This window comes from Ambystoma mexicanum, chromosome 5q (assembly GCF_040938575.1).
Source record: "Ambystoma mexicanum isolate Mex_15411 chromosome 5q, UKY_AmexF1_1, whole genome shotgun sequence".
Classification (NCBI taxonomy): Eukaryota; Metazoa; Chordata; class Amphibia; order Caudata; family Ambystomatidae; genus Ambystoma; species Ambystoma mexicanum.
The window spans coordinates 947118352-947137475 of record NC_090933.1 but is presented as its reverse complement, the minus strand read 5'-3'; the positions used below and the strand labels follow the sequence as shown (position 1 = coordinate 947137475).

General features: G+C 47.6%; 1 protein-coding gene across 1 annotated transcript in view; it reads right to left on the bottom strand.

Moving 5' to 3' along the window:
- Positions 1-14784, bottom strand: part of BAALC (BAALC binder of MAP3K1 and KLF4) — a 277489-nt gene extending 262705 nt beyond the window's left edge. Inside the window, exon 1 of the mRNA XM_069621465.1 lies at positions 14322-14784. Within this exon, the coding sequence (XP_069477566.1) occupies positions 14322-14535 (214 nt within the window). The 5' untranslated portion in view covers positions 14536-14784. The remainder of the gene's footprint in view (positions 1-14321) is intronic.
- Between the last annotated feature and the right edge of the window lie 4340 nt (positions 14785-19124).

Here is a 19124-nt window from a genome sequence, read left to right as displayed (position 1 = left end):
CAGGGCGTGTTTTGAGAAATGTACAGGGCCCCTAAAGTGCCTACTCTTGCACAGGCCTCCCTGTTATCCCAGTGCGCTTGTGTTGCCGCTCTAGTAAACTTTGTATTTATCTTTTTACAGCACTCTGCTGCTTCCTAGCTTCGTGTCATTGCAGGGCGTGTTTTGAGAAATGTACAGGGCCCCTAAAGTGCCTACTCTTGCACAGGCCTGCCTGTTATCCCAGTGCACCTGCGTTGCCGCTCTAGTAAACCTTATATTTATCTTTGTACAACACTCCGCAGCTTCCTAGCTCTATGTCTTTGCACAGCGTGTTTTGAGAAATGTACAGGGCCCCTAAAGTGCCTACTCTTGCACAGGCCTCCCTGTTATCCCAGTGCACTTGTGTTGCTGCTCTAGTAAACCTCGTATTTATCTTTGTACAGCACCCCGCATCTTCCTCGCTCTGTGTCATTGCACAGCGTGTTTTGAGAGATGTACAGGGCCGCTAAAGTGCCTACTCTTGCACAGGCCTCCCTGTTATCCCAGTGCACTTGTGTTGCCGCTCTAGTAAACCTCATATTTATCTTTGTACAGCACTCCATTGTTTCCTGGCTTCGTGTCATTGCACTGCGTGTTTTGAGAAATGTATAGGGCCCCTAAAGTGCCTACTCTTGCACATGCATCCCTGTTATCCCAGTGAACATGTGTTGCCGCTCTAGTAAACCTCGTTTTTATCTTTGTACAGCACTCCACTGCTTTCTAGCTTTGTGTCATTGCAGGGCGTGTTTTGAGAAATGTACAGGGCCCCTAAAGTGCCTACTCTTGCACAGGTCTCCCTGTTATCCCAGTGCACTTGTGTTGCCGCTCTAGTAAACCTCATATTTATCTTTTTACAGCACTCCGCTCCTTCCTAGATTCGTGTCATTGCAGGGTATGTTTTGAGAAATGTACAGGGCCCCGAAAGTGCCTACTCTTGGACAGGCCTCCCTGTTATCCTAGTGCCTTGTATTTGCCTTTGTACAGCACTCCACTGCTTCCTAGCTCTGTGTCATTACATTGCACGGCGTGTTTTGAGAAATGTACAGGGCCTCTACTCTTGCATGGGCCTCCCTTTTATCCCAGTGCACTTGTGTTGCTGCTCTAGTAAACCTTGTATTTATCTTTGTACAGCACTCCGCTGTTCCTAGTTCTGTGTCATTGCAGTGCATGTTTTGAGAAATGTACAGGGCCCCTAAAGTGCCTACTCTTGCACAGGCCTCTGTGTTATCCCAGTGCACCTGTGTTGCCGCTCTAGTAAACCTTCTGTTTGCCTTTGCAAAGCACTCCACTGCTTCCTAGCTACGTGTTTGCACGGCCTGTTTTGAGAAATGTACCGGGCCCCTAAAGTGCCTACTCTTGCACAGGCCTCCCTGTTATCCCAGTGCACTTGTGTTGCCGCTCTAGTAAACCTTGTATTTGCCTTTGTACAGCACTCCACTGCTTGCTAGCTCTGTGTCATTGCATTGTACGGCGTGTTTTGAGAAATGTACAGGGCCTCTAAAGTGCCTACTCTTGCACAGGCCTTCCTGCTATCCCAGTGCACTTGTGTTGCCGCTCTAGTAAACCTTGTATTTATCTTTGTGCAGCACTCCGCTGTTCCTAGCTCTGTGTCATTGCAGGGCGTGTTTTGAGAAATGTACAGGGCCCCTAAAGTGCCTACTCTTGCACAGGCCTCCCTGTTATCCCAGTGCACTTGTGTTGCCTCTCTAGTAAACCTTGTATTTGCCTTTGTACAGCACTCCACTGCTTGCTAGCTCTGTGGTTGCACGGCGTGTTTTGAGAAATGTACCGGGCCCCTTAAGTGCCTACTCTTGCACAGGCCGCCGTTATCCCAGTGCACCTGCGTTGCCGTTCTAGTAAACCTCGTATTTATCTTTGTACAGCACTCCACTGCTTCCTAGCTCCGTGTCATTGCACGGCGTGTTTTGAGAAATGTACAAGGCCCCTAAAGTGCCTACTCTTGCACAGGCCTCTCTGTTATCCCAGTGCACTTGTGTTGCCGCTCTAGTAAACCTCGTATTTATCTTTGTTCAGCACTCCACTGCTTCCTAGCTCTGTGTCATTGCAGGGCGTGTTTTGAGAAAGGTACAGGGCCCCTAAAGTGCCTACTCTTGCACAGGCCTCTGTGTTATCCCAGTGCACCTGCGTTGCCGCTCTAGTAAACCTCGAATTTATCTTTGTACAGCACTCCGCTGCTTCCTAGCTTTGTGTCATTGCAGGGCGTGTTTTGAGAAATGTACAGGGCCCCTAAAGTGCCTACTCTTGCACAGGCCTCCCTGTTATCCCAGTGCGCTTGTGTTGCCGCTCTAGTAAACTTTGTATTTATCTTTTTACAGCACTCTGCTGCTTCCTAGCTTCGTGTCATTGCAGGGCGTGTTTTGAGAAATGTACAGGGCCCCTAAAGTGCCTACTCTTGCACAGGCCTGCCTGTTATCCCAGTGCACCTGCGTTGCCGCTCTAGTAAACCTTATATTTATCTTTGTACAACACTCCGCAGCTTCCTAGCTCTATGTCTTTGCACAGCGTGTTTTGAGAAATGTACAGGGCCCCTAAAGTGCCTACTCTTGCACAGGCCTCCCTGTTATCCCAGTGCACTTGTGTTGCTGCTCTAGTAAACCTCGTATTTATCTTTGTACAGCACCCCGCATCTTCCTAGCTCTGTGTCATTGCACAGCGTGTTTTGAGAGATGTACAGGGCCGCTAAAGTGCCTACTCTTGCACAGGCCTCCCTGTTATCCCAGTGCACTTGTGTTGCCGCTCTAGTAAACCTCATATTTATCTTTGTACAGCACTCCGCAGCTTCCTAGCGCTATGTCATTGCACAGTGTGTTTTGAGAAATGTACAGGGCCCCTAAAGGGCCTACTCTTGCACAGGCCTCCCTGTTATCCCAGTGCACTTGTGTTGCCACTCTAGTAAACCTCGTATTTATCTTTGTACAGCACTCCGCAGCTTCCTAGTTCTGTGTCATTGCACAGCGTGTTTTGATAAATGTACAGGGCCCCTAAAGTGCCTACTCTTGCATAAGCCTCCCTGGTATCCCAGTGCACCTGTGTTGCCGCTGTAGTAAACCTTGTATTTGCCTTTGTACAGCACTCCACTGCTTCCTAGCTCTGCGGTTGCACGGTGTGTTTTGAGAAATGTACCAGCCCCTTAAGTGCCTACTCTTGCACAGGCCTCCCTGTTATCCCAGTGCACCTGTGTTGCCGCTCTAGTAAACCTTGTATTTGCCTTTGTACAGTACTTCACTGCTTTCTTGCTCTGTGTCATTGCACAGCGTGATTTGAGAAATGTACAGGGCCCCTAAAGTGCCTTATCTTGCACAGGCCTCCTTGTTATCCCAGTGCACTTGTGTTGCCGCTCTAGTAAACCTCATATTTATCTTTGTACAGCACTCCATTGTTTCCTGGCTTCGTGTCATTGCACTGCGTGTTTTGAGAAATGTATAGGGCCCCTAAAGTGCCTACTCTTGCACATGCCTCCCTGTTATCCCAGTGCACATGTGTTGCCGCTCTAGTAAACCTCGTTTTTATCTTTGTACAGCACTCCGCTGCTTTCTAGCTTCGTGTCATTGCAGGGCGTGTTTTGAGAAATGTACAGGGCCACTTAAGTGCCTACTCTTGCACAGGCCTCCCTGTTATCCCAGTGCTCTTGTGTTGCCGCTCTAGTAAACCTCATATTTATCTTTGTACAGCACTCCATTGTTTCCTGGCTTCGTGTCATTGCCCTGCGTGTTTTGAGAAATGTATAGGGCCCCTAAAGTGCCTACTCTTGCACATGCCTCCCTGTTATCCCAGTGCACTTGTGTTGCCGCTCTAGTAAACCTTATATTTATCTTTGTACAACACTCCGCAGCTTCCTAGCTCTATGTCTTTGCACAGCGTGTTTTGAGAAATGTACAGGGCCCCTAAAGTGCCTACTCTTGCACAGGCCTCCCTGTTATCCCAGTGCACTTGTGTTGCCGCTCTAGTAAACCTCATATTTATCTTTGTACAGCACTCCGCAGCTTCCTAGCTCTATGTCATTGCACAGCGTGTTTTGAGAAATGTACAGGGCCCCTAAAGGGCCTACTCTTGCATAGGCCTCCCTGTTATCCCAGTGCACTTGTGTTGCCACTCTAGTAAACCTCGTATTTATCTTTGTACAGCACTCCGCAGCTTCCTAGCTCTGTGTCATTGCACAGCGTGTTTTGAGAAATGTACCGGCCCCTTAAGTGCCTACTCTTGCACAGGCCTCCCTGTTATCCCAGTGCACCTGTGTTGCCGCTCTAGTAAACCTTGTATTGCCTTTGTACAGTACTTCACTGCTTTCTTGCTCTGTGTCATTGCACAGCGTGATTTGAGAAATGTACAGGGCCCCTAAAGTGCCTTGTCTTGCACAGGCCTCCTTGTTATCCCAGTGCACTTCTGTTGCCGCTCTAGTAAACCTCATATTTATCTTTTACAGCACTCCATTGTTTCCTGGCTTCGTGTCATTGCACTGCGTGTTTTGAGAAATGTATAGGGCCCCTAAAGTGCCTACTCTTGCACATACCTCCCTGTTATCCCAGTGCACATGTGTTGCCGCTCTAGTAAACATCGTTTTTATCTTTGTACAGCACTCCGCAGCTTCCTAGCTCTATGTCATTGCACAGCGTGTTTTGAGAAATGTACAGGGCCCCTAAAGGGCCTACTCTTGCATAGGCCTCCCTGTTATCCCAGTGCACTTGTGTTGCCACTCTAGTAAACCTCGTATTTATCTTTGTACAGCACTCCGCAGCTTCCTAGCTCTGTGTCATTGCACAGCGTGTTTTGAGAAATGTACCGGCCCCTTAAGTGCCTACTCTTGCACAGGCCTCCCTGTTATCCCAGTGCACCTGTGTTGCCGCTCTAGTAAACCTTGTATTTGCCTTTGTACAGTACTTCACTGCTTTCTTGCTCTGTGTCATTGCACAGCGTGATTTGAGAAATGTACAGGGCCCCTAAAGTGCCTTGTCTTGCACAGGCCTCCTTGTTATCCCAGTGCACTTGTGTTGCCGCTCTAGTAAACCTCATATTTATCTTTTACAGCACTCCATTGTTTCCTGGCTTCGTGTCATTGCACTGCGTGTTTTGAGAAATGTATAGGGCCCCTAAAGTGCCTACTCTTGCACATACCTCCCTGTTATCCCAGTGCACATGTGTTGCCGCTCTAGTAAACGTCGTTTTTATCTTTGTACAGCACTCCATTGTTTCCTGGCTTCGTGTCATTGCCCTGCGTGTTTTGAGAAATGTATAGGGCCCCTAAAGTGCCTACTCTTGCACATGCCTCCCTGTTATCCCAGTGCACATGTGTTGCCGCTCTAGTAAACCTCGTTTTTATCTTTGTACAGCACTCCGCTGCTTTCTAGCTTCGTGTCATTGCAGGGCGTGTTTTGAGAAATGTACAGGGCCCCTAAAGTGCCTACTCTTGCACAGGCCTCCCTGTTATCCCAGTGCACTTGTGTTGCCGCTCTAGTAAACCTCATATTTATCTTTTTACAGCACTCCGCTCCTTCCTAGATTCGTGTCATTGCAGGGTGTGTTTTGAGAAATGTACAGGGCCCCTAAAGTGCCTACTCTTGGACAGGCCTCCGTGTTATCCTAGTGCCTTGTATTTGCCTTTGTACAGCACTCCACTGCTTCCTAGCTCTGTGTCATTACATTGCACGGCGTGTTTTGAGAAATGTACAGGGCCTCTACTCTTGCATGGGCCTCCCTTTTATCCCAGTGCACTTGTGTTGCTGCTCTAGTAAACCTTGTATTTATCTTTGTACAGCACTCCGCTGTTCCTAGCTCTGTGTCATTGCAGGGCATGTTTTGAGAAATGTACAGGGCCCCTAAAGTGCCTACTCTTGCACAGGCCTCTGTGTTATCCCAGTGCACCTGTGTTGCCGCTCTAGTAAACCTTGTGTTTGCCTTTGCAAAGCACTCCACTGCTTCCTAGCTCCGTGTTTGCACGGCGTGTTTTGAGAAATGTACCGGGCCCCTAAAGTGCCTACTCTTGCACAGGCCTCCCTGTTATCCCAGTGCACTTGTGTTGCCGCTCTAGTAAACCTTGTATTTGCCTTTGTACAGCACTCCACTGCTTGCTAGCTCTGTGTCATTGCATTGCACGGCGTGTTTTGAGAAATGTACAGGGCCTCTAAAGTGCCTACTCTTGCACAGGCCTTCCTGCTATCCCAGTGCACTTGTGTTGCCGCTCTAGTAAACCTTGTATTTATCTTTGTGCAGCACTCCGCTGTTCCTAGCTCTGTGTCATTGCAGGGCGTTTTTTGAGAAATGTACAGGGCCCCTAAAGTGCCTACTCTTGCACAGGCCTCCCTGTTATCCCAGTGCAAATGCGTTGCCGCTCTAGTAAACCTCGTATTTATCTTTGTTCAGCACTCCACTGCTTCCTAGCTCTGTGTCATTGCACTGCATGTTTTGAGAAATGTACAGGGCCCCTAAAGTGCCTACTCTTGCACAGGCCTCCCTTTTATCCCAGTGCACTTGTGTTGCCGCTCTAGTAAACCTCGTATTTATCTTTGTACAGCACTCCGCTGCTTCCTAGCTTCGTGTCATTGCAGGGCGTGTTTTCAGAAAGGTACAGGGCCCCTAAAGTGCCTACTCTTGCACAGGCCTCCGTGTTATCCCAGTGCACCTGCGTTGCCGCTCTAGTAAACCTCGTATTTATCTTTGTACAGCACTCCGCTGCTTCCTAGCTTTGTGTCATTGCAGGGCGTGTTTTGAGAAATGTACAGGGCCCCTAAAGTGCCTACTCTTGCACAGGCCTCCCTGTTATCCCAGTGCGCTTGTGTTGCCGCTCTAGTAAACTTTGTATTTATCTTTTTACAGCACTCTGCTGCTTCCTAGCTTCGTGTCATTGCAGGGCGTGTTTTGAGAAATGTACAGGGCCCCTAAAGTGCCTACTCTTGCACAGGCCTGCCTGTTATCCCAGTGCACCTGCGTTGCCGCTCTAGTAAACCTTATATTTATCTTTGTACAACACTCCGCAGCTTCCTAGCTCTATGTCTTTGCACAGCGTGTTTTGAGAAATGTACAGGGCCCCTAAAGTGCCTACTCTTGCACAGGCCTCCCTGTTATCCCAGTGCACTTGTGTTGCCGCTCTAGTAAACCTCGTATTTATCTTTGTACAGCACCCCGCATCTTCCTAGCTCTGTGTCATTGCACAGCGTGTTTTGAGAAATGTACAGGGCCCCTAAAGTGCCTACTCTTGCACAGGCCTCCCTGTTATCCCAGTGCACTTGTGTTGCCGCTCTAGTAAACCTCATATTTATCTTTGTACAGCACTCCGCAGCTTCCTAGCTCTATGTCATTGCACAGCGTGTTTTGAGAAATGTACAGGGCCCCTAAAGGGCCTACTCTTGCACAGGCCTCCCTGTTATCCCAGTGCACTTGTGTTGCCACTCTAGTAAACCTCGTATTTATCTTTGTACAGCACTCCGCAGCTTCCTAGCTCTGTGTCATTGCACAGCGTGTTTTGATAAATGTACAGGGCCCCTAAAGTGCCTACTCTTGCATAAGCCTCACTGGTATCCCAGTGCACCTGTGTTGCCGCTCTAGTAAACCTCGTATTTATCTTTGTACAGCACCCCGCATCTTCCTAGCTCTGTGTCATTGCACAGCGTGTTTTGAGAAATGTACAGGGCCCCTAAAGGGCCTACTCTTGCACAGGCCTCCCTGTTATCCCAGTGCACTTGTGTTGCCACTCTAGTAAACCTCGTATTTATCTTTGTACAGCACTCCGCAGCTTCCTAGCTCTGTGTCATTGCACAGCGTGTTTTGATAAATGTACAGGGCCCCTAAAGTGCCTACTCTTGCATAAGCCTCACTGGTATCCCAGTGCACCTGTGTTGCCGCTCTAGTAAACCTTGTATTTGCCTTTGTACAGCACTCCACTGCTTCCTAGCTCTGCGGTTGCACGGTGTGTTTTGAGAAATGTACCGGCCCCTTAAGTGCCTACTCTTGCACAGGTCTCCCTGTTATCCCAGTGCACCTGTGTTGCCGCTCTAGTAAACCTTGTATTTGCCTTTGTACAGTACTTCACTGCTTTCTTGCTCTGTGTCATTGCACAGCGTGATTTGAGAAATGTACAGGGCCCCTAAAGTGCCTTATCTTGCACAGGCCTCCTTGTTATCCCAGTGCACTTGTGTTGCCGCTCTAGTAACCTCATATTTATCTTTGTACAGCACTCCATTGTTTCCTGGCTTCGTGTCATTGCACTGCGTGTTTTGAGAAATGTATAGGGCACCTAAAGTGCCTACTCTTGCACATGCCTCCCTGTTATCCCAGTGCACATGTGTTGCCGCTCTAGTAAACCTCGTTTTTATCTTTGTACAGCACTCCGCTGCTTTCTAGCTTCGTGTCATTGCAGGGCGTGTTTTGAGAAATGTACAGGGCCCCTAAAGTTCCTACTCTTGCACAGGCCTCTGTGTTATCCCAGTGCACCTGTGTTGCCGCTCTAGTAAACCTTGTGTTTGCCTTTGCAAAGCACTCCACTGCTTCCTAGCTTCGTGTTTGCACTGCGTGTTTTGAGAAATGTACCGGGCCCCTAAAGTTCCTACTCTTGCACAGGCCTCCCTGTTATCCCAGTGCACTTGTGTTGCCGCTCTAGTTAACCTTGTATTTGCCTTTGTACAGCACTCCACTGCTTGCTAGCTCTGTGTCATTGCATTGCACGGCGTGTTTTGAGAAATGTACAGGGCCTCTAAAGTGCCTACTCTTGCACAGGCCTTCCTGCTATCCCAGTGCACTTGTGTTGCCGCTCTAGTAAACCTTGTATTTATCTTTGTGCAGCACTCCGCTGTTCCTAGCTCTGTGTCATTGCACGGCGTGTTTTGAGAAATGTACCGGGCCCCTAAAGTGCCTACTCTTGCACAGGCCTCCATTTTATCCCAGTGCACTTGTGTTGGCTCTCTATTAAACCTTGTATGTGCCTTTGTACAGTACTCCGCTTCTTCCTAGCTAGATTTGCACCATAGCAGTGCCACACATGCACACATGACAGACATACTGGGGCTCATTTTGAGTAACCTGCACATTGCACTCAGGGGGTCGCAAACGAATGCGTTTCTTTGCATGCAGAATCCTAGAACGCTTGATTTGTGTGGGGGTAAATGCCGGGCAGGACACATTCACATGGATTCCGAGGGAATCTACCTCCCTTGGGAGGTGCTAAAAGGCAGGCCAAACGTATAGGAATCCATAGCACCTCTGCCCGCATCCATATCGCATGTGGGTGGAGATGCAGACACCGAGCACATTGGGTGCCAAACATGTGATTTGCAGAATATGCCCCTGATCCACGTCAGAAATCGAGCAAAGGGGAGCGGCTTGTGCAGAGCATGAAAATATTGTTGTTTGCATGGTTTTTACGACAACTTTCGGCACAGCGGCATCACTCTACAATCCAAATTACACTACACAGCCTGGAGAAGGAATTCTCTATCAATGCCACCACCAAAACAGGCGATAAACGCAGACGCTCTTTTCATTTTCCCCCTTTATCCGTTTTTTAATTGCTCAAGAGGATGCGGCAGGTGTGCTTTGGATGCAAGCTGTTGATCAGATGCAAAACACAAGCAAGTGGGGCCACAGACATTTCCACCAGTCGCTTTTGCTTCTCTGCGTCTCCCATAGGACTACACTGACGTGGGCCTTGGCCTACTCTAGCGCTGCACCATATGGACCAAAAGTCATATCTCAATATTTTTGGGCTGAATGGTTATATAGAATATATATCTCAATATTGTTTATGTGGGTTAAATGCTCACTTGTAAGCTGACTACATGCGACGTAAATGGCAATATGTTAAAAAATAGTATATGTAATAATGTATATATATCGATGTTAACAATGTCTCATCCTATATCGATTTTGAAAATATATAGATATATCTCCAAAACTCAATATATCGCTCAGCCCTAGCTCAGTGCATCTGTGGATTTGAGCTGCATCACACTGAAGAGGCCAGGCACGCAACGCCATTGAGGTGGCCAGGCTTCAGCACCCCGCCCCAAAATCTGAGCTGATGGGCGTGCCGTTTCGTTACTCAGAGAGGGGAGAGAAGCCTTTCCTAAAACCGGTGGCTTTAAAGTGTTACTGTGTTCATGCAGAGAGCAGCAAAACGTTAAGCTGCTGGTTTGAGGAAAGGCTTCCATCACTGCACTGCCTAACAAAAATGAAATGCGCACATCAGCCCCCTCCCCGCGGATGCAAGCGAACATATACGAATGTTATATGTTCTTTCACATCGGAGGGGAGGGGGCTGATGTGCACACTGGTTTATAGTGAATATGTCGATTGCCATTTTTTCGAATGCCATAATGTCGGAAAAAAAATGCCGAAAAAAAAAATGATTTCCATTTTCTTTTTTTTGTTATGGGGGGGGGGGTTCTTTATGGAGAGGGTTCCCCCAATCCCCCGTTTTTTTTTTTTATTTACTATTAATTTTTACTAGCTAAACCAAAACAAAAAATACAAATTAAAAAATACACATTCGATTTTTTTTTTCGGCATTCTTTTTTTAGACATTGCATTCGGGGAAAAAAAATCGACATTTTAGCTGGATACCGTGCACACTTGCTTTTTGTTAGGCAGAGAGGCAAGGGAAGTCTTTTCTGAAACTAGCATTGTGAAAGGGTGTTGCATGTTAGCTTATGTTTGTATGCATGTGTGCAAGGAATGTGTATGTATGAATGAGTGTGTGTGAGTGAGTGCATGATGTCTGGTGGCTGGGTGAGCAGGTAAATGATTGAGTGTCTACTCAATGGGATGTTTAAATGAGTGAGTGAATGTGTAATTGCGTATATGTATGTGTGTATGTGTGTGCGCTTAGGTGTAATGCTGGACGGAGGAGCTGATTCTGGTGGGTAGAGGGTAGGGGGTGTGGTGGTTAGTAGGAGCGGGACGGCTGGGGAAAGAGGGATAGGATATATGGGCTCACCGCCACACAAGCCTGGGGTAGAACACAGGGGACGGAGCCTCTAAGTTTGATCCCCCAGTTTCTAAAGTTGCCAGGCCTAAAACCAGTTAGCCCCCCCCTCCCCCCGCCGCCCGAAATGTATGTTTCGTTGCACTCCTGGAAGAGGCCCACCAAGGCCGAAACATGTCATTGCTTGCTTATGCTCCAGCTGGGCTGGTCTGATTGAAGGTGATCAGCAAGCACACTCTAAGGACATCATCAGTACTCTACATCCCTTCTACCAACCACCCTATGCTATTGTCACATACCCCCCCCCCTTCCCTCTGGATACAGAAAGGCCCAGGTGCATGTGAGGCAAACTACCCAGAGCACACCAGGACCCCGTACTCATGCCCTGCCTGCACCAGCACAGAAGTAAAGCATCCTTGCATCCCCCCCCCCCTCTGTCCCTTAGCACCAAGAGACCACGCAGGTGGCAGCGGAGTGTTGCATAAAACCCATAACATAGCATTGGACCATTTGTGCGAAAGCAGCAGAGCTGCGCCTCAAGGGAATGCTACCCAGAGGAAATGCCAGGGTTTAAGAAGCAGAATCACCAGCCATCACTGTTCAGTTTCCAAAATCATAAACAGGTCCGTTTCTTGTTTTCGCTGCATCCCTCTTTTGGGAGACTGTGTGGTTGTGGTTTGATGCCTGTTCCTTTGCGGCGCCATTGTTGGGGCACTTCTCGCTGTTCTGGGCAGGCCAGGCATCAGTGGCTACTCTAGGGACATCGTGGTCGCCTCTTCACACTTTGCAGTTAGTGGGTCGGCCACAATCGCGGCCTCGCTGCCCTTACTGATGCATTAAGCAAAGCACCGTCTGACGCGTTGAAATCCAAACTCTGCCGTTCGCTGCGAAAAACGACCATGTGCAAAGCTCAAAAGAGCTGAAGCAGCTCAACACATTTCTACACATAGTGCGTAATGTCTGCACATAATGTTCAAAGGCGTTGTGCTTTAATTCCCTCACAAAATAATACATAAAAGCACCTGCCCTCGCAAAATACATAGAAGCACCTGCCCTCGCTAAATAATAAATAAAAGCACCTGCGCCGCGTTATAGCATCCAGGCCAGCACCGAATGTGGGATTTTCGGGGGAGGGGGCACGCTTGCTCGAATGGAGGGCAGGAAAACCTCAATAAAAGCCCCCGGGCGTCTCTTATCCTGTTCAGGATTGGCGCTGCACTCCGGATCATGCTAGAGGTTGAAGTGGCCGTGCGGGAGAGCGTGCCCCGGGGAGAGTAGCACTTCACCCCTGCGAGGGGCGTGCGGGAAGACGCTGGCAGTGCCCCCTGCTCTGCCCGCCTGTCGCCCGAGAGCAGAACAGTAGGGATCCCCCAGTGTACGTCGCGATGAAAACAAAAAAAACAAAAGACCACTACTCATCATCAATAGCAAACTGCAAGTCACCCGGAAGTAGAAGAAACTTCGCACTTTAGGAATGATGCCCGTCTCTCTATCGGGGCAAAGTGGCAGTTGTGGCGGCTTAGTACACGCTGTGCCAACCTTAACACCGCTGCGGAGAGTAAACTGGCAAGTATAGAGCATCGTCCTGTCTCAGAGTAAAATACAGCTTCCATCACTTAATACTATGTGATCCTGGTGAAATCATGTTTGACTCCCAGTGCCACTGTCGGGAGCGGGTCTGCCAAGGAGCGAAGCACCAAGCGCTATAGATGTAATTCAAGGGAGGCCCAGGGTGGCTCTGCCGCTGGGCACGGATCCTGCGGCCAAATTCGTAGCATGGCATGGGCAGGCCAGCGCAGGCTTACACGCGCACCCCCTTGAGTGGGCACTAGCACAGTGCCGTGAAGCCTCGGAAGGAACATGGGTGCACTCCGGCGGCGCTGAGGTGAGTCCAGTCAGCACCTTGGCCTGTGGTGGGGGAGGGGAATGGGGGGCAGTGATTCTGGGCAGGCTATGTGGGACCTGGCAGTTGCATGCCTCGGTGGTGATACAGTGACCCCCTTCAGTGTTACTGCTGTCCAGTGTATGGGGGTCCTGACAGCGGTGTGTCGAGGCTGGGGGAGGGTGAACTAGGCACACTAAATCCATGGGGGGTCTCTTAAAAAGTCAGGGCCCCGGTATGGCGTCTAATAGGGTGCGTGCTTCGGTGGGTGCTAGGGCGAGTGGTGTGCTTGTATGAGGTGGGCTGGAGTTACGAATGCAACGTGTGATGGGTTATACGTGTTCTAGGATGGCATGCAATACGGGATACAAGTCTGGGTTCGTTGGTTAGTGTGGCGCGGCTATCTGGTGAACTGGAGGTTATGGCGTGTAGCATAGTGTTGAGTGTAATGTGGGCTGTTGTATGTTTGTTTAGTGTGCGGTATGGCGTGTATGACATAGTTATCGGTATAGTATGACATGGGGTGTGATGCGGTGTGTTCTTGTGTGTGGTATGCTAGGGTCTGGTGTTACTGTTAGGAGTAGAGTGGGGTGTCTGAGGTGGAAGGTGTGGTTGTCTGGTATACTGTGTGTCAATATGTTGGACGATGCATGGTAGATTGTGTAGTGGCGGGGCGAATAATAAACACAGCCTGCATGTGTACAGACGTGCTACGTGTTATACGGTGCGATAAGGCGCGTGCTTGATTGTGATAAGATAAATACCCAGGTATGCAATGTAATGTGTGATGTATTGGGCATGAGGTACGTGATGCTGAGTGTTGTATGGGTGTGGTATATATCTACTAATGTGTGGTAAGATATACACTGGGGTGCGTGCTTCAGTGTGTGGTGTACAGTGTGGTATACTTTGTGGTGAAATATGTGGTGGTGCTTGGTGTATGCTAGGCGTGATATGATGCATCTTGGACTGTGTGTGGTGTAATGTGGTACTCAGTAAGTGGTACGGTGCTTGATGTACTAGGTATGGTGCGCGGTGCAGTATGTGGTGTGGCATGCAGTGGCTAGTTTGGAGCTCGCTGTAGTGCCTGCTCTACTGTGTGGTAAAATGTATGCCCAGTAGTGTGATGTACGTGGCCTGGTGCACAGGTGTAATACCTGCGATGGTGTCTGTAGGCTGCAATGTGTAATGTGGAGTAGATGGCATAGCGCGTAGCGCGTATTGTGCGATGCATGCTATACGGTGTGGTTTGAGGGTGCGTGTGTGTGCGGTAGGCGTTACGGGGCACGGTGTAGTGCCAGTGCCATGGTGTATGATATGGAAGCAGCAATTGCAGCAGTAAACATTACACAGCTCCAGAATGTCAGAGCCCCCACCCCGGCACCTGTCAGGCTGTGGCGCTGCATCCTTCCCCGGTGCTGAGGATGAGGATGCGGGGCCGCTGCTGGGTACCAGGAAAGGGGCGCATGATGCATGCACAGCGTGTCTCACCCGGGCAGAGCGGGCCCTGCTTCTTGTCCCGGGGGCTGGCCTCCGGGGTGCTGCCGTCCTCCTGCGGGCCACCCGCGGGGGTCTCGGTGTCCGTGCTGGTCAGCCAGGTGGACTCGGTCTCGCGGGTCCAGCTCTCGTAGTAGCGGGGCTCGATGGCATCGGCCCGGCTGCCCCCGCAGCCCATCCTGCCCTCGGCCCCGGGGCCGAGCCGCATACACCGGCTTGGCTCCTCGGCTCCCCGTGCACTGCGTTGTCACAGGCGGCCCTCTACAGAGGGAGCCCCCGGCACTGGACAAGCCCGGCTCCGCCCGATGGGCTGGCGGAGACTCCCCGCCTGTGTACGCGGGCTCCTCCCACTCCTAGGATCCGCCCATCCCTCCCCCTGCTGCCGATCGCCTTTCCTTGTACACCTCCTTTCCCCAATTATCCCCACATTTTCTCTTCCTTGCCAGCATCTATACACCCCATGGCCTCACTCCTGTTGGGAGCACACTGATCATTTTGCCACCAGCTTTCCTGTCATGCTATGAACCCCTGCCTTGTGGGCGTCTCCGGGAGACTCCGCCCAATCCATGCGGATTCCCATAGCCTTTTGTTTGCTTTTTTGTGCATATCAAACTGCCTGTGTAAGTGCCTGTGCATGCCATTTGCTTCCCTTAATGTTTCCCAATCATACATGAAATAGTTAAGTACCCAGGGCGATATATTCTACTGCGTCTGCTGTCTCCTTGTGCCCATTGCATCCTCGCAGACTGTTGTATTGTGATAACATTAATAAAAATCACATTATATATTTGTAATTTATTGACCATGTTATCTAGGTGCTTGTTTTTATTGATGATGAGATAGGGATGGGATATGTTTGATTTGATGTGACTGGAGAATTCATAATAACGCTTAGTTATTTATATAGTGCTTACGCCCATGTTTACATACATCATCCCCGTCCCAACCAAAGTTGCTACTCCTTTGCCGATCTCGGAAGGATGAAAGGCTGATCTGGCATTGCCGGGATTCGAATGTGCGATGTTGACATCACACATAGATTGCAGCAGCGAGCGCTCAACCCGTTTTCTGTTTTGACCACCTTGTGTTTGTCTTGTGTGGATTCCCAGTTGTGAATTTTACTGAGCCTTGAATTGTCCTGTATGATAGCTCATTATTCTGGGTGATGTCAAACTTGTATTTTATTTTAAAAGTTTCATGGCTCTTTTTGTATGTAATGATCAAATGTTGTATTATATGTGTGCACTTTGATGGCTTTATTGCAGAATAAAGTTGCTTTGATTGCTTGATTGATTGCTTCTACTTGCAAAGGCTCACAAAGAGAAGCCTTACATGGATGTAATACCTTAGAGTAAAACGAGTCTATTCTATCTGATGTTGATCAACCAAGGTACCTGGGGTCAACTCCTAAAAATTAAAGTGGGGGGACTCATCAACAAACCCAGTGGAATGTGACATCGCCAGAAATTAGCATATCAAGGTGAAATATGCACATTTAATTAAATTGGGTTTTCATAACCACCCAAATTGCACAGGACGAATGGCATTTGCCTTTCATAAAATCGACATACACACAAAACCAAGAGAGGATATTTTCTTCTAACAGTGTTTTCCAAAACTTTGAAAGGTGTGCATGCTTTAAACTCCAAGGACCAATACAAATGTTGTCCCTGAGACTTGCAGTACCGAAATGGGGCATGTCACCTTTAGTTGTTTGTTAACTTGCATCAGGTTATATAGTGCAGTGGTGAAGTGTCCGGCCTGCAAACCTGACCACTGCGGTTTGCTCTCTCTGAGGTCGGCTTTCATTCATAAATTCAACTAGGACATTCAATGTTTCTCATTTTAGCTGGGCGCGTACTGAGTCCACCCTTTGAATAAAGTGGACGCACTCTGTCCCCCGCGTGTACCCTCGACTGGATCCCTGCAAGGTGCTATTCCTAACTCATATTTAGACATAATTCGGGAGGAATAAGACTTGCCGGCAAAGTAGCGCTTCTAGAGCACTTAACATTTCCAAGCCATTAGCCTCTGCCATCGCCGGGCCTGCCCTCATTGCAGGAGTAACTTTCATTTTATAGAATCTAATAACTGGTAATAGCAAAAAGTTCCCAAAGTCTGCATTAACTCTTTTCATTTGAGCATCAAATTTAGACACTTTATTGGAAGCACAATGTCATTCCGAGGTCATTCCGAGGTGGAACACCTGTGGAGCTTGATTCAGCTTACTGTTATCAATAAACCAGGATCATTTTGCCTTGTTTGGAAAACATAATCACATTAGATTTATCAGTATTTATTTGGAGCCTATTCTTCTGTGCATACTTCTGAAAGCCTAGTACTGATTTCTGGAGGACTAGTGAGGCGTAATCTAAGCTCATGAAGTCGCTGCATAGGCGATCCATGGAACTGGAATGCCCCCTACGCAGGGAGGAAACCACCTACAATTCTCCAAATCTGAATCCTCATCTGATACAAACAGATTAAATAGACAAGGACCTAACGCGCAGCTCTGTCTGAGTCCGCGATTGGTGGTCATTTGATTGGTCAGAGTTCCTTGTCCATCCAATCTTAGGTATGTAACGCAATAATCATTTGCAATAAGGCTAATAGCAAACGCCAGCTAAAGAGTTTGCGCCATAGCTAATTTCTATCTATACTGTCAAATGCAGCCTTTAGGTTGATGCATGACACAAACTAACTCTGCTGGTTTTTGAAGAAATCCAAACACAAAACCATTTACATTTTTGCCCATTCCTCTACGAAAACCTGTCTGATATTTTTTAACCTGCCCGCATTCAGTGCCCATCTTTCCATTTCGATCAGCAACATTTTTCCCAAAATTTAGGTGGAGGCATCAAGGCGGGTGATAGGTCTAAAATGTTTAATATGACACCTCTTGCCCTTCTTGAAGATTGCCACAATGTACGATAGCCGCCAGGATTACAATTTCCTGCTGGAAAAGAGTTGCCCCAGAGGACTGGTGACTGCTTAGATGAGCCATTAGATAAATCATCAGGGACACCGACTCGAGGAGGCTTAAGAGTTTCACTACCTATTATTACATCATCAGCTGTGAAGTTTAAATCCCAGGTGGTATCTGAAGCATAGGGCTCTTTGAGCATCTTAGTGCACTGCCAGTCTCCATAGAGGTTAGTATAGTGAGTGCACCAATCAGGGTTTCAAATAGGGTTCATGAGGGTATCATATTGATCCACAAATAGGCTATGAAGCAGCTGCCAAACCTTGTGGGTGTTTTGGAAAGTATTGTGCCCAGCATTAGCTAATTTCTTTCTTCTAATAACAGCGGTTTATGTTGCCGTAACCAACTTTTAAACACTTGTTTATATTTTTTTAACATAGTATGATTCCCTTTTTTTTATTTTTGCTCCATATGTTTTTCTTTTTAATATCCAGCCTTATTAATCGATTCTTTTCTGGAATGTGGTGATCCTATACCCTTTTCCCTAGGGGTAGATTTCCTCCTGATCTCTTATTTCCATTCAACGTCACTTTTGTGCTTTCCATAAAAAAAAAGTGGAAAAACACTGTGGGTCTGTTAGAGCTATCTGTTCTTTTGGACTCAGGGAGTAGTAATCGGATTCCAAGTTAGTATTAAGTATAGCAGTCTGATTCTTTTTCCATGTTAACCTGTTTTCCACAACGTTCAGAGTTGAATACATTATTCCCACGCATTTAGATCTAATCCCACCCTGGAGTGCCAATTCTGCCTGTAGGCTTTAATGATCTCTCACTATTGAATCTATAATGACCAATTCAGTGCACAAATTCATTAGCCGCTTGGTGGTATGCAGGTAATCACGTATAGAGGAAGCTTTACATCCTGGCTAGGTATTTATTTTTGCTGGGAATATATCACGCTGCATATTGCCATTTAGTTTGGATGAATCCCAGAATTCTGCAAATAATGCGCGTTGTAAACCCCATTTTTTTGTCAAGCCCGAACATTCATTTAGGATATATGAAACACACTTTACGAGATCTAGACACACTGCACACAGATCCCTTCCCATTATTATTTCCAAACAATCTCTTTTTCCTTTCTCCAATTGAAAGAGTTCACCAATCTCTTTGTGCATGTCCTCCAAATTCATTTGTGAAGGATTAAAAGAAATATACATTACATGCATATTTTTTTAGATTTTTACATTTTAGGTCTACTATTTTTCCTGCTAAGAGTTTCTGGGAGTCCATTTTCAAGGATGTTGCTGTACCTCCCAATTTGTGGCTGCTTGTGAATATCAAGCCCACTGAGGGGGCCCAAAGTAGGCCACTGAGGGGGCCCAAAGTAGGCCTTCATGTGCTGGAGTGAAGAATATCCATGATATCCATCCATGCAACTTGTAACCAAACGTCTTGGAGGAGAATTATATCACATCTATCAAAATGAATAGAAGCCTCTCGAATTCCAAGAAAGGATTATAAAATTCCAGTGGTCAACGATAACTGTCTCCCAGTCTCTCCGGTTTATTTAGTGTCATGGCAAGCCAGGACCGGATCATCCTATGTGTTATTTGTTGTTTATCTTTTCTTTACTAGAATTGTTAAAGCAACAGACTAGTAGATTTTCTTTATCTAATTCACAAGTATAATTGCAAGTAATCATCTTCGAATAGAGCCCCTTTTTTTTCAACCGAAACAGACAATATTAAAGGAATGGTCTAGTAAAAAATTTTATTGTCCCTACAGGTCGGCCATGTTTTTTTAAGCCTAAGTGGCTCGATTTTAGAAAACTTTCCTATGGACCATACCCGAGTTTTCGTCCATTAAACGCAC